Source organism: Schistocerca gregaria, chromosome 5 (genome assembly GCF_023897955.1).
Source record: "Schistocerca gregaria isolate iqSchGreg1 chromosome 5, iqSchGreg1.2, whole genome shotgun sequence".
NCBI classification, from domain to species: domain Eukaryota; kingdom Metazoa; phylum Arthropoda; class Insecta; order Orthoptera; family Acrididae; genus Schistocerca; species Schistocerca gregaria.
Window position 1 is genome coordinate 638,382,603 of NC_064924.1, and position 11,911 is coordinate 638,394,513.

General features: G+C 42.2%; 1 protein-coding gene and 1 long non-coding RNA gene across 2 annotated transcripts; one reads left to right on the top strand and one right to left on the bottom strand.

Annotated features, from left to right (window-relative positions):
- Positions 1–3,205: 3,205 nt before the first annotated feature.
- Positions 3,206–4,871, bottom strand: LOC126272433 (tRNA wybutosine-synthesizing protein 5-like). The gene is made up of 2 exons (XM_049975304.1): positions 3,761–4,871; positions 3,206–3,656 (listed from the first exon to the last, which is right to left on the bottom strand). Exons 1-2 carry the CDS (start codon positions 4,577–4,579, stop codon positions 3,528–3,530), a joined length of 948 nt encoding a protein of 315 aa, XP_049831261.1. The 5' UTR covers positions 4,580–4,871; the 3' UTR covers positions 3,206–3,527.
- A 448-nt stretch (positions 4,872–5,319) lies between these two features.
- Positions 5,320–11,234, top strand: LOC126272434 (uncharacterized). The gene is made up of 4 exons (XR_007549222.1): positions 5,320–5,651; positions 5,792–5,949; positions 6,164–6,278; positions 11,129–11,234. It is a non-coding gene; the product is annotated as an uncharacterized LOC126272434 (long non-coding RNA).
- Positions 11,235–11,911: the final 677 nt, after the last annotated feature.

An 11,911-nucleotide genomic window follows, 5' to 3' on the forward strand; every position in this document is an offset into this window, starting at 1 on the left:
TGAGGAACAACCACCTCGTGTAACTGAAGAAATCATGAAAAATAGTAAAACATTTTGCAGCAACCAATAATATTAATCGATCTGCTGCTTGCATTAGGAATAACAATCAGCAGTGAAATGTGACTCTTGTTGAATTTGCTTCCTCCAAACATTTTTGAAGTGGTAACTATTAAAACATATCTTTCACTGTTCTACACCATACAAGAACCATTTAATGGCAGACCTTGTGACCTCTATAACTATAGTATTTGTATGGGCACCTGTCTTTAGATCCTTGAAAGTCCATTTGTGATTGGTGGTAAGCTGTCGTAAATCTTTGTTTTTTAGACATTTGTATGTGGAGAAACAGTCTGCTATTACTGTTGTCCCCAGAAAAATAATCTTTTAGTAATTTTTCAAAGAATAGCTTCTGAAAGTCTACACAAAACACACACACACACACAATTCCAAACACCTATGTTCCTGTTGTTTTTTTTCTGTTCTCTCTCCTAAACTACTACTTGCCAAACTGAGATTTGTTGATCTCAACAATCTGACTGGCACCACCATGTTTCTTGTTCTGTTTCAGTCACGATTTCCATACAGCTTCTCTACAAAACTGTCGTCAGTCCACCACAGTTTGCTTGGCCAAATCCAGTTCCCACTACAGTAATTTTAATTTACATTCATAAATGCATAAATATGTAAATTGCAAAATGGTACTAAGTTTCATTTTGCTTCCAGAAAACCAAGAATTCTTTCTAGTGGAACACTTTTAATAGTGGTAGCTACTGCTGCACTTCCAGATGATTCCATCCACACAAACTTTTGACTCTGCAAGAGCCATTTCACTGTCATATTTGATAGATTTTCATGTCTGCAATTAATCCATGAGACAAACACAAAGGACAACATCACCTGGCAGAACTAAACCACTTAAATAATTTCATTTCATAGAATTCGCTGCAATAGTCGCATAAGATTTATCTTGAAACTCATGAATACACGCCAACAAACAGCAAACAAGACAATGGTTTCAATTACGATGCTAGAAATTCATTTCCTCTCTTCTCACCTCTGGTTATGTGAAAGTATCATCCCACTGGGTATGCAAAACTAACATGTTGCCCAACCTACAAGCAATGCATAAGCACTGCATTGACTGCTACTGGCTTGATCTACAATTTAGCTTTAATGTTAAGCCCTGCAAGAAAAAAAAGTCATGAACTGTTCCTTATTTCACCATATTTAAGGGGATAAAGAACTGAGTGTTCCTTTCATCTTTTACTCTCCCCTAATCAATTCTAATGTGGACCGGGGGGGGGGGGGGGGGGGGGAATGTAGCTGCTTGGAACACTACATTGGTCTGACAGAAATTTATTCTCATCTACTACTTACCCTCCACAGTCCCACCATAAACCTTCCACATGAAGATAACTAGTTCATAGGCAATGCCACATAAGCTTACTGAACTGACATATGAAAAGATTTTACTTTCAATGATGTCCAAACATATGCACTACTTGGATGAACTGAACTTATCAGTACTGGTTGTCAGCTTCATCCCATAACATGATGATGATTAGACCTGTGACAGACAGAATAAGAACAGAACATTGACCTTTTCTTTTTTGTCTACATTTATATTATCTTTCTGAACATGTGTGTTGTGGTGACAGAATGAGCTGTAAGGTAGCCTAAGTCTTGTTACGGCAAAGTGTCAGATTCCACCCACCTGGTTTGACCCATGTCATAACTGTGCTGTGTGACATAACTGAGGCATGATGTGTTTAAAATACAGTTTTTGCAGAGTGTGTGTTTGATTAAGCGGTGGCACACTCTAATGTAGAATGTCTACGTTTCTTGTGTGTGTGTGTGTGTGTGTGTGTGTGTGTGTGTGTGTGTGTGTGTGTGTGTGTGTGAGTGTGTGAGAGAGAGAGAGAGAGAGAGAGAGAGAGAGAGAGAGAGAGAGAGAGAGAGAGAATAATGAGGGGGCATGAAAAGATGTTTAGTACCACTGTTTCCATTTGAGCTATGTAGGTCAAATGAAATATTTGATTCCTATTGTGCATATTTTTTTTTTTTTTGTTTATTCTCGAGGATTTTGTGTGTGTTATTTTTCGGTTTTGTTTGATTTGGAATGGTGACATCCTTGTACATTTAGCTTGTCCCGTCCCTAAACCCCTACTTCCCACAGTTGTCTTGTTAGTTTCATTTCATTGCTGGACTGAAAAATTTTGCATCATTTATACTTTTGTTTGTGGGTGCATTTAGTGAAATTATGGTCACCATATTGTAAATGCTAGAAATAAGAGGGGGGGAATGTCCGCCATCTCAATGACATCATGGGTCAAAGCAGATTTGTTGGAATCATACTTCCATATTGCCCAAAGCTAGATTTGAAGGCGGAAGTATGATTGTGAGTTGGTGAAGCTAATGAATGTGAATAAGAAAACTTAACACGTGGTGCCATACTGATCTAGGTAGTAAAGCCTGAGGTCAAGGATAGGTTGAAAGGTAACCAGTTGTGAACTGGGGAAGTTGAGTGACTGGATACGAGTTGGTGAAATGGGGTATACTGTCAGTTGGCGGAGCAATATTGAAGAGTTCAGTTAATCCCACTATTTGGTCAAGAGCATTATACAACACATTTATGTTGACTGTTGTATTGTTCTTGGTTCAAAAGACGTGTCCCACCTCAAAATCATGGTTAACAACAGACTTATCAGTAGAATAGCCCACTTTCAATATTACGTTGGAAGATGATATGTTATGAGTGATTAAACACAATATGAATAATAAGGGATATTTTTACAAACTGATGGGCAGTACAGCCCAGTGTCCATATTTCGTGCTTTTTTTCTTGATAAAGAACAAACTACATAGTGAATTCAGAAGAAAGCTGAATCATATAATAGGCAAATGCCTGAAATTATTTTGATGCGTGTTATATGCATATGTTGCACAAGTACAAGAAATATGAGTGGGGAGGCAGAAGCCCACTAGGTGACTCTTCCTGTATCTCATGAACTACACCTTGTATGGTAGTGTTGAATAAATAAATATACAACTTCTGCAGCTTTCATGCCATTAACCACACACACAATGAATTTCTTCAGATACATCCTGGATGCTGAGAACCATGTTTTCAAAATCATCATATTATTGTGGGCATGTTCCTTATGGTATGGGGCAATATTTAATTTTTCTGTAAATCAGTAAATGATTGCTGGTTAGTGAAGACAGTTAATGTATTTGCAGCGATAATCAGCATAGTACCTGCATACTTTGTATGCATGATATTGAACCGCACTGATTACAGTACAAAAGCCTTAACAAAATAGTGATAAAACTGAACAAATGATATATCTTAATTCTATTGTCTTAAAAATTTAAGTGTCTGATTTGACAGTTAACTGTAAGAATACAATGCAATAATTTATGGTAGGACTTCATCAGTTTTATTTTCTCAATTTACTATGTTTATAAATTTGTCCTCAAGAATGTCTGATTGTCACACTCATGGTGTCACTGGAATGACTTCAAGTCTATATTATGTCTTCCTGTCCGCATAGTTTGTTTTCAAGAATGGCTATCATTCTCCTGCAGTAGAAATCCCTATATTCACCAGGCAATGTTTCCAATAATTTTGTGGCATTCTCAGTCATCTGTATAGCCTGCAAAATAGTCACAAGTAATAGAAATTTCTTTATCTGCATCCCTACTTTATCTTAATGATAACAGACTGATGCTGTTAAATACATGTTTCAAACACTCTTACCCTTGCTGCAGGAATGGGGTCTTTATTTCCATATACGTCTTTCTTATCATACAGTTCTTCTGGCAAATGTTTCCAGAACACATTTACTGCAATCCCATTGTCTAATGCTAATGTATTGTGAAACCAAAGTGCTGGAATAAAAATAATATCTCCTGATTCCATAATACATTCGTGTCTAAGAACGCTGGAAAACTTTGGGAACTCTGAGGCGTCAGGATTGTCAATATCCAATACTCGGGATTTATCACCCACCAAGTACATGCCTAAAGCTTCTGATGGTTTAAACAAGGCAATTCTTTTCCGGCCACGAACTTGTATAAGGATATTATCCATGACATCATAATGTGTCCACAACTGAACATTTTTTGAACCAATCCGAAGTACACTGGAAAAGAATGCCTCATCTTTAAAGAAATGCGGAATTTTTAGATCAGCAGCAATAAATGGAAACTGCTTTCGAATATCGGCAATTTCACGGCCTCTAGGATCAAGTCCAAGAGATCTCAAATAATAATACTCGTTCGGACTCAGAAAGAAAGCCTTACTTGTACCTGACACTCTTTCTAAAAGTTCATTGAAAGGTAATGTTTTGTATACGAAGTTTTTATTTATGAAATCTAACTTTTCATGTTGGCTGACATGAACTTTTACATCGAGCGGACCAATTTTCTCCGATAAATATTCAGTAGTCCATTTAGCGGTACATTCACCGATGTTAATTCCACGTAATAATGCCGGTTCACGTCTGTTCCATATGGAATTAATAAATAATTCAGGAGTAATGTCTGTATATATAGGAACTTCTTTGCATTTAACCATGTTTCACCATCTGCACATCACAACACACAGCAATTACTTATTAATGATTAGTGGTTAGTGAATAACACAAATCGTGCAAAGTTCATCACACGGAAGAAATAATCCACTGAGTTTCGATCACAATATATACTATACTGAGCGTCAGGGGCCTGCAGAAGTTCAGTATTAATTGACAGTAATTGAAGCACTATCATTAATGTTGGCAGAAGCTGTCAGTTGACAACGCAGCTCTACAAGGTTAAGACATTGAACACACAAAAGATTGTGTGTGCTCTGGTTACCTTGGCTACTGCTTGCAAGCAACAGAAAAGGAACGAAAAATAAGGAATGTACCCAAGAGCGGTTGAAAAAAGGAGCGACTGGTAACACGTTAATTTACCGCGTGAAATCAGAACCACGGACCCAAAATGTCTCATAAATTATTTGCTGATGAGTCCTGCATTATACAAGTTGCTACTTTTGATGAAAGGTAAAATACAGAAGCAAAATACATTAATGAGAGAGTCAATCGCAGTCGATAAGTGGTTAGGAGTAACTCTAAAATTTCTGGTGACAGGCAGATAATTCGAATGCTCGAAGTTTACAATAATTCTGTATACATAATATCAGCAAGCGCAATTAGTAAAATTCTATGGGAACCTGGGAAGGAATTATAGCGGTTTGTGGTGGCGTAGCATCTCTGACAGGAGAATAGCAAGATCACTGCCCCTGGAAGAATTAGTACTCTCCAAGGACAATACATAAGGGTACGTTCTGTACGCTTGTAACGATTACACGAGTTATTTATGTTGTGCTCAGTACTAAATAGTGCGGAAATCATATCTTTTCCGGTGTAACATCAAGCGCCGGCACGTCAGTCTGGAACGGAACAACCGAGAAGTCTGTGAGACAACGTCAGCCAATAGTACGCTGACTAGGACCGCACCAAGAAGGAAGAGAATATAAGCGCCACTCCGCACTAGAAGAGCAGCATTTGAAGACAGGCACTAACAGAGCCGCACTAGAAGACGAGATGTCATCGTAACTGTTTAGCTGAGACTTGTGATCTATATCAATTGCTTGCATGGAAATGGTATATATCGAAGGACATTGATTATTTGCATGTCGCCAATTGCTTGCGACACTTCATTGTGAAAAAAGGCGAAGTTAAGTATTGTCAATTCAATTACCATAATAAACCCCATTAATATGATTTGCTTGTGTGTTGTCTAGCTATCCGAGATAACACCTTCCAAGGCACCTTATATTACACATGTGGGTAGGATCCCATATTGGCAATGAGTTATGAGAAGAACACAGTGCCTGGCAGCCATGGAATTCTCTTTTGTCTTTTTCTGGCGCCTTAAATCTCCCTTGTCTCTTCTTTGCAGGTGTGTTTACTTGCTTTAACAGTCTCTTTTGCTAATCAGTGTTTCTAGATTTGCGTTGCAGAAATTTTCTTTGCTTTTGTACTTTTTTTTCTTGCCTTGTATGTCTGTTGCCTTTGTCTGTTCCAAAATGTCCCAACCCATCTATCCCGCCCTCCCTGCTCAGATCCCACAGCTGACAGCATTAGATGCAACACAGCTACTGCATATGTTCCAGTTTCAGACTCGACAAGTTGCTATATTACCTTTTCGCCAGTCTTATGAACAAGAATATGAGGGCCTCGAGAGGTTGCAGCAGTTTGACGCCCACACACTTGCTCACATCATACCAGGTACTGTGAAAAGCCATTACTTTTTCGCAACAGTAGGAAGTGCAGTGTTCTGCCTTATAAACTATTTCCGAACTCCATTTGGAGTGAACTTTCATATGAACACATTGTAGATACGCTCACTATTACGACCAACAAGTGAATGTGGTAGCAGCTAGGTATCAACTCTTTGATTGCAAAAAACGGTCAGAACAGACTTAACGTGGGTGGATAACAGGTTTGCAGGGTATGAAGAGGAAATGCAAATTCAAATGTATTCGGTGCTCTATATTCAGATGTTATGTTGGGTGATGTGATCATATACAAATTACCTGATGTCAAACTCGGAGAACAGATTTTGATACAGTCCGCTCCATCATTTCAGCAGGTACTGCAAATACTAAATCAGAACGATTCAGGTGGCCTGACCGCCAATAAATTTGAGCAGCCAGCAAACTGTCGGGTTGAGTTCCTTGCTTGTGATCAGCCCACAGAGCAGCAGCAGCTTGCGCTCACCATGCCGAGTAAACAGTGATCCACACCACGTAAGCAACTGGTTACACAGGTGGCTATACAGGCAAACAGAATTAAGTCTTCCCCTCAGTGCTATTCACAGCACAAATGCCAAGACTGCCCCTCCTAACAAGCTCAGTGTTGTGCTTGTGGCAGGAAAAGGACATGTACAATCCATATGTTTGCAACCATAAGAATTCGGCCCACTCACATAGATCTAGTCACAAAGCCCACGTCATTAATGTAGTATATTCAAAGCCTGCAAAAGGCATTCATAAAACTGGCAATTGTGCAGTTTCTTCACTGATATGCCTGTCCAACAAACTTTTTGTTCAGGTGCTTCTTTGTGAGAAATGCGGGAAATTTTGGTTGGACATGGGTGCCTCTGCCACACTGCTAAATCGTCACATACATGAACTGTTAGGCTCCCCTCACCTGTCTAAAATTAGCATGCAACTGACGACTTACACTCATGGAAATTGAAATAAGAACACCGTGAATACATTGTCCCAGGAAGGGGAAACTTTATTGACACATTCCTGGGGTCAGATACATCACATGATCACACTGACAGAACCACAGGCACATAGACACAGGCAACAGAGCATGCACAATGTCGGCACTAGTACAGTGTATATCCACCTTTCGCAGCAATGCAGGCTGCTATTCTCCCATGGAGACGATCGTAGAGATGCTGGATGTAGTCTTGTGGAACGGCTTGCCATGCCATTTCCACCTGGCGCCTCAGTTGGACCAGCGTTCGTACTGTATGTGCAGACCGCGTGAGACGACGCTTCATCCAGTCCCAAAGATGCTCAATAGGGGACAGATCTGGAGATCTTGCTGGCCAGGGTAGTTGACTTACACCTTCTAGAGCACGTTGGGTGGCACGGGATACATGCGGACGTGCATTGTCCTGTTGGAACAGCAAGTTCCCTTGCAGGTCTAGGAATGGTAGAACGATGGGTTCGATGACGGTTTGGATGTACCGTGCACTATTCAGTGTCCCCTCGGCGATCACCAGAGGTGTACGGCCAGTGTAGGAGATCGCTCCCCACACCATGATGCCGGGTGTTGACCCTGTGTGCCACGGTCGTATGCAGTCCTGATTGTGGCGCTCACCTGCACGGCGCCAAACACGCATACGACCATCATTGGCACCAAGGCAGAAGCGACTCTCATCGCTGAAGACGACACGTCTGCATTCGTCCCTCCATTCACGCCTGTCGCGACACCACTGGAGGCAGGCTGCACGATGTTGGGGCGTGAGCGGAAGACGGCCTAACGGTGTGCGGGACCGTAGCCCAGCTTCATGGAGACGGTTGCGAATGGTCCTCGCCGATACCCCAGGAGCAACAGTGTCCCTAATTTGCTGGGAAGTGGCGGTGCGGTCCCCTACGGCACTGCGTAGGATCCTACGGTCTTGGCGTGCATCCGTGCGTCGCTGCGGTCCGGTCCCAGGTCGACGGGCACGTGCACCTTCCGCCGACCACTGGCGACAACATCGATGTACTGTGGAGACCTCACGCCCCACGTGTTGAGCAATTCGGCGGTACGTCCACCCGGCCTCCCGCATGCCCACTATACGCCCTCGCTCGAAGTCCGTCAACTGCACATACGGTTCACGTTCACGCTGTCGCGGCATGCTACCAGTGTTAAATACTGCGATGGAGCTCCGTATGCCACGGCAAACTGGCTGACACTGACGGCGGCGGTGCACAAATGCTGTGCAGCTAGCGCCATTCGACGGCCAACACCGCGGTTCCTGGTGTGTCCGCTGTGCCGTGCGTGTGATCATTGCTTGTACAGCCCTCTCGCAGTGTCCGGAGCAAGTATGGTGGGTCTGACACACCGGTGTCAATGTGTTCTTTTTTCCATTTCCAGGAGTGTATAATGGACAATACATTTCCGTTCTCGGAAAGTGTACTTTACCTGCCATGTATTGCTTGCATATGCGAACAGTTACTTTTACAGTGCTACAACATATTTGCTCTTGATTCATTTGATTTGTTTGTCTTTAACGTTCAGGACAAAGTGTTGTGAGTTTCTGCATTCCATGCAAAAGACTGTGTAACTAGCTTGCTAAAAGAATTCCCGGAACTCTTTTTATGAAGGCTTAGGCAAGGCTAACACTTTAGTTACACATATTACAATGAAAGACAATGCTCAGCCGAAATTTTCCTGCGCCAGAACTGTTCCCATTGCATTATGGGCAAAAGTTGTGGCTGAACTTAAAGAATTGCAAGAAAGCGGAGCTATTGCACCCATACAAGCTAGTCAATGACTAAGTCCACTAGTTTTGTTTGCCAAACATCCAGGTCGTATTCGCCTCTGTGTTGACTTTACAGCCAATGCACAAACTGTGATTGATACTTTTTCCGTTGTCACGCACACAGGATGTCGTGGGCTGATTAGACACTGATCGCTACTTTTCAAAATTGATTTGCGCGACGTGTATCTTCAAATATTGCTCGATGAAGAATCTCAATGTGTGTGTAGTGAATACTCCTTTAGGCTTGTTTAAATATTTGCGTTTGCGTTTTGGCAGTACTTCCACACCCACCATTTTCCAGTGGTATTTGGAACAGCTGACTGCTCAAGTGGCAAACTGTTGAAACTATTTGGACTATAATGTCGTAGCAGGTAGTACACCTGAAGACCATATTGCAAATTTGCGTGCTTTGTTTCGTGTGTAATCTAATGCTGGACTAATGTGTAGACTGGACAAGTGTGATTTCTTTAAACTTGAGTTGTAGTATCTTGGTCGTGTCATAAACAGTCAAGGTATACATCGTCTTCAGTCGCATTTGTTAGCCATATGAGATTTGCAAGTTCCTCGCAATGTCACAGAATTGCAGTCACTTCTGTGGAAAACTGAACTACTATATTCTATTCATGCCGAATGCTGCACAAATCGCAGCTCCATTGCATCGCTTGCTTCACAAGAATGTCCTCTTTGTTTGGCCAGATGAGTGCAAAGTAGCTTTCAAAAACTTAAAGATGCATTGCTCACTGATCAATGCTTAGTTCTCTGTGATCCTGACAAACCAGTTGCATCACAAGTTGATGTTTCCTTGTACGGAATCAGTGCAGTGCTTTCGCACAGAATTGGTGATAAAGACAGGCCTATTGCTTTAACATCTGAAGTGTTGTCCAAACCTCAGTGTCACTAACCACAAATTGAGAAGGAAGATTTGGCTATTGTGTGTGGTGTCGTCAAATTCCACTACTATTTGTATGGCAGAAAATTCTATATAGTAATGGATAACGAGCCATTGCAGTCCTTGTTTCATCTAAAGCAGCTGGTTCCTGTACAAACTGTCCAAACATTGCAAACATGGGCTTTGGTGTTGTGTGAATACCAATACAACATTGTGTATTGTGTGACAACTCAACACTGTAATGCAGATGCACGTTCACATCTTACGATTAGCCCTGATAGAGACTATGATGCTTCTGCTGCATCTTGTCACATCAATGCACAGGATTCTGAATTGCTTCAGTCTTTTCCACTGAACGATAGTAAAATTGCAGAGGCCACAGAAGTTGATACAGATTTGAACATTTTGCTAACATAAATTTGCACATCTTGGTCTCATTTATTGCACAGCATTAAGAACTCTGTAGTGTGCCGTTACTTTGCATGTTGGCATAGCCCCACTATACAGAAATGACAGTGGACAGTCATGTGTGTTGACCACCAAAACTTTGCAAAAAGAAGTGTTGCAATTACTTCACCAAGGACATTGGGGAATTGCTCATACGAAACAGTTAGCATGTCGAAACTACTTGTTCGCCTGTATCACAATTCAGGAGTTGTCCTCTATTTTTTGCCTCAAAAATTTACCCGAATTCAGTGTCAGACAATGGCCCTCATTTCACATCAAATGAATCTGAAACATTCTGTGAACACAATAGCATACAGCATCAATCTAGTGCACTGTTCCAGCCACAGTCAAACAGCGAAACGGAATGTTCCATCAGAACCTTCAAGCAGCAAATGGCCAAACTTAGCTCCACACTCATGAGAGAGCAAGCAATGCAACTGTTTTCGCCTCCTATCGTTCACACACACAAGATGGACCATCACTGGCGGAGTTGCTTCACAGCCACCGCCATCAGATACTACTCCACCCACCTCAGCATCCGGCACCAAATGTGAAGGCCACAAGTATTGTTTCATGCCACATGATATTGTCTTTTACAGGGTTTCTAGTGGCAGCACATGGTGGGCGCGAGGTGAGGTCATCGGGGCACTTGCATGCATCTTATATCAGGTCCAGGTGGCTTGCAGCTCCGACATCATGATCAACTTCGCCACTGTCATGTACCCAGTGATGCTTCTATGTCTCTTCCTCCAGATTCACCAATCCTGAGGACAGCGCAGCCAGAGCATCCACCATAGGGTGTCAACACGGGATGAACCCTTTAGACAGAGCCTCCTCCACCTCCTCTCGTCCTACTGATGGAGCTGGACCCACCCACACCCCAGCAACCATCGCATTCCCCATTTGGTTACTGGCCACTGGAGGTGTACGCATACCCTTCTGGTCGTTTTTCAGGGGACATTTCTGCCAGAGTGGAGGCCAGATGGTGGAGTATGACTGGAAGCTTGATGCTCTGTAGCCACAGCTTCCAGTCCAGCACAGCATCCACCCTCTGGCCTCCCCCACTGTTGTCCCACCCCATACATGATGACGGTCCGTCGCTTTGGGGGGGGGGGGGTGAGAAGGCTGTGAGATGATGTCAGCCAATAGTATGCTGACTACGACTGCTGCACTACAGGAGCAGCACCTATACAAAGAGAATATAAGTGCCGCTCTACACTAGAAGAGACACAATAAAAGACAGGCAATAGAAGAGCTACACTAGAAGACAAGCCGTCATCCTATCTATTTTTTGCAAGAGAAAGTATCAAAGAAGGGACCTGATATTTACACAGCTTGCATATTCTGACTATCTTCATGTTTTAAAAAGAGAGGCATACAATCAATGGGAATAGAAGTCGCAAAAATCACAGCAGAAAAGGGCTTTTTTTCTCACTTCAGTCCTATGCAATGTACCAAAATATCTGTGGTACCATTAGAAAAATCTCCCAAGGAGGTATGTAACTTCATTTATTACAATAAGGTTGGAACATGCAC

What these genes read in the sequence shown, in the direction of transcription:
- LOC126272433 (XM_049975304.1), bottom strand. Translation starts at nt 4,579, where the DNA reads ATGGTTAAATGCAAAGAAGTTCCTATATATACAGACATTACTCCTGAA. An exon ending in ACCCCATTCCTGCAGCAAGG is followed by an intron (nt 3,657 to 3,760) that starts GTAAGAGTGTTT and finishes ACTATTTTGCAG; the next exon opens with GCTATACAGATGACTGAGAA.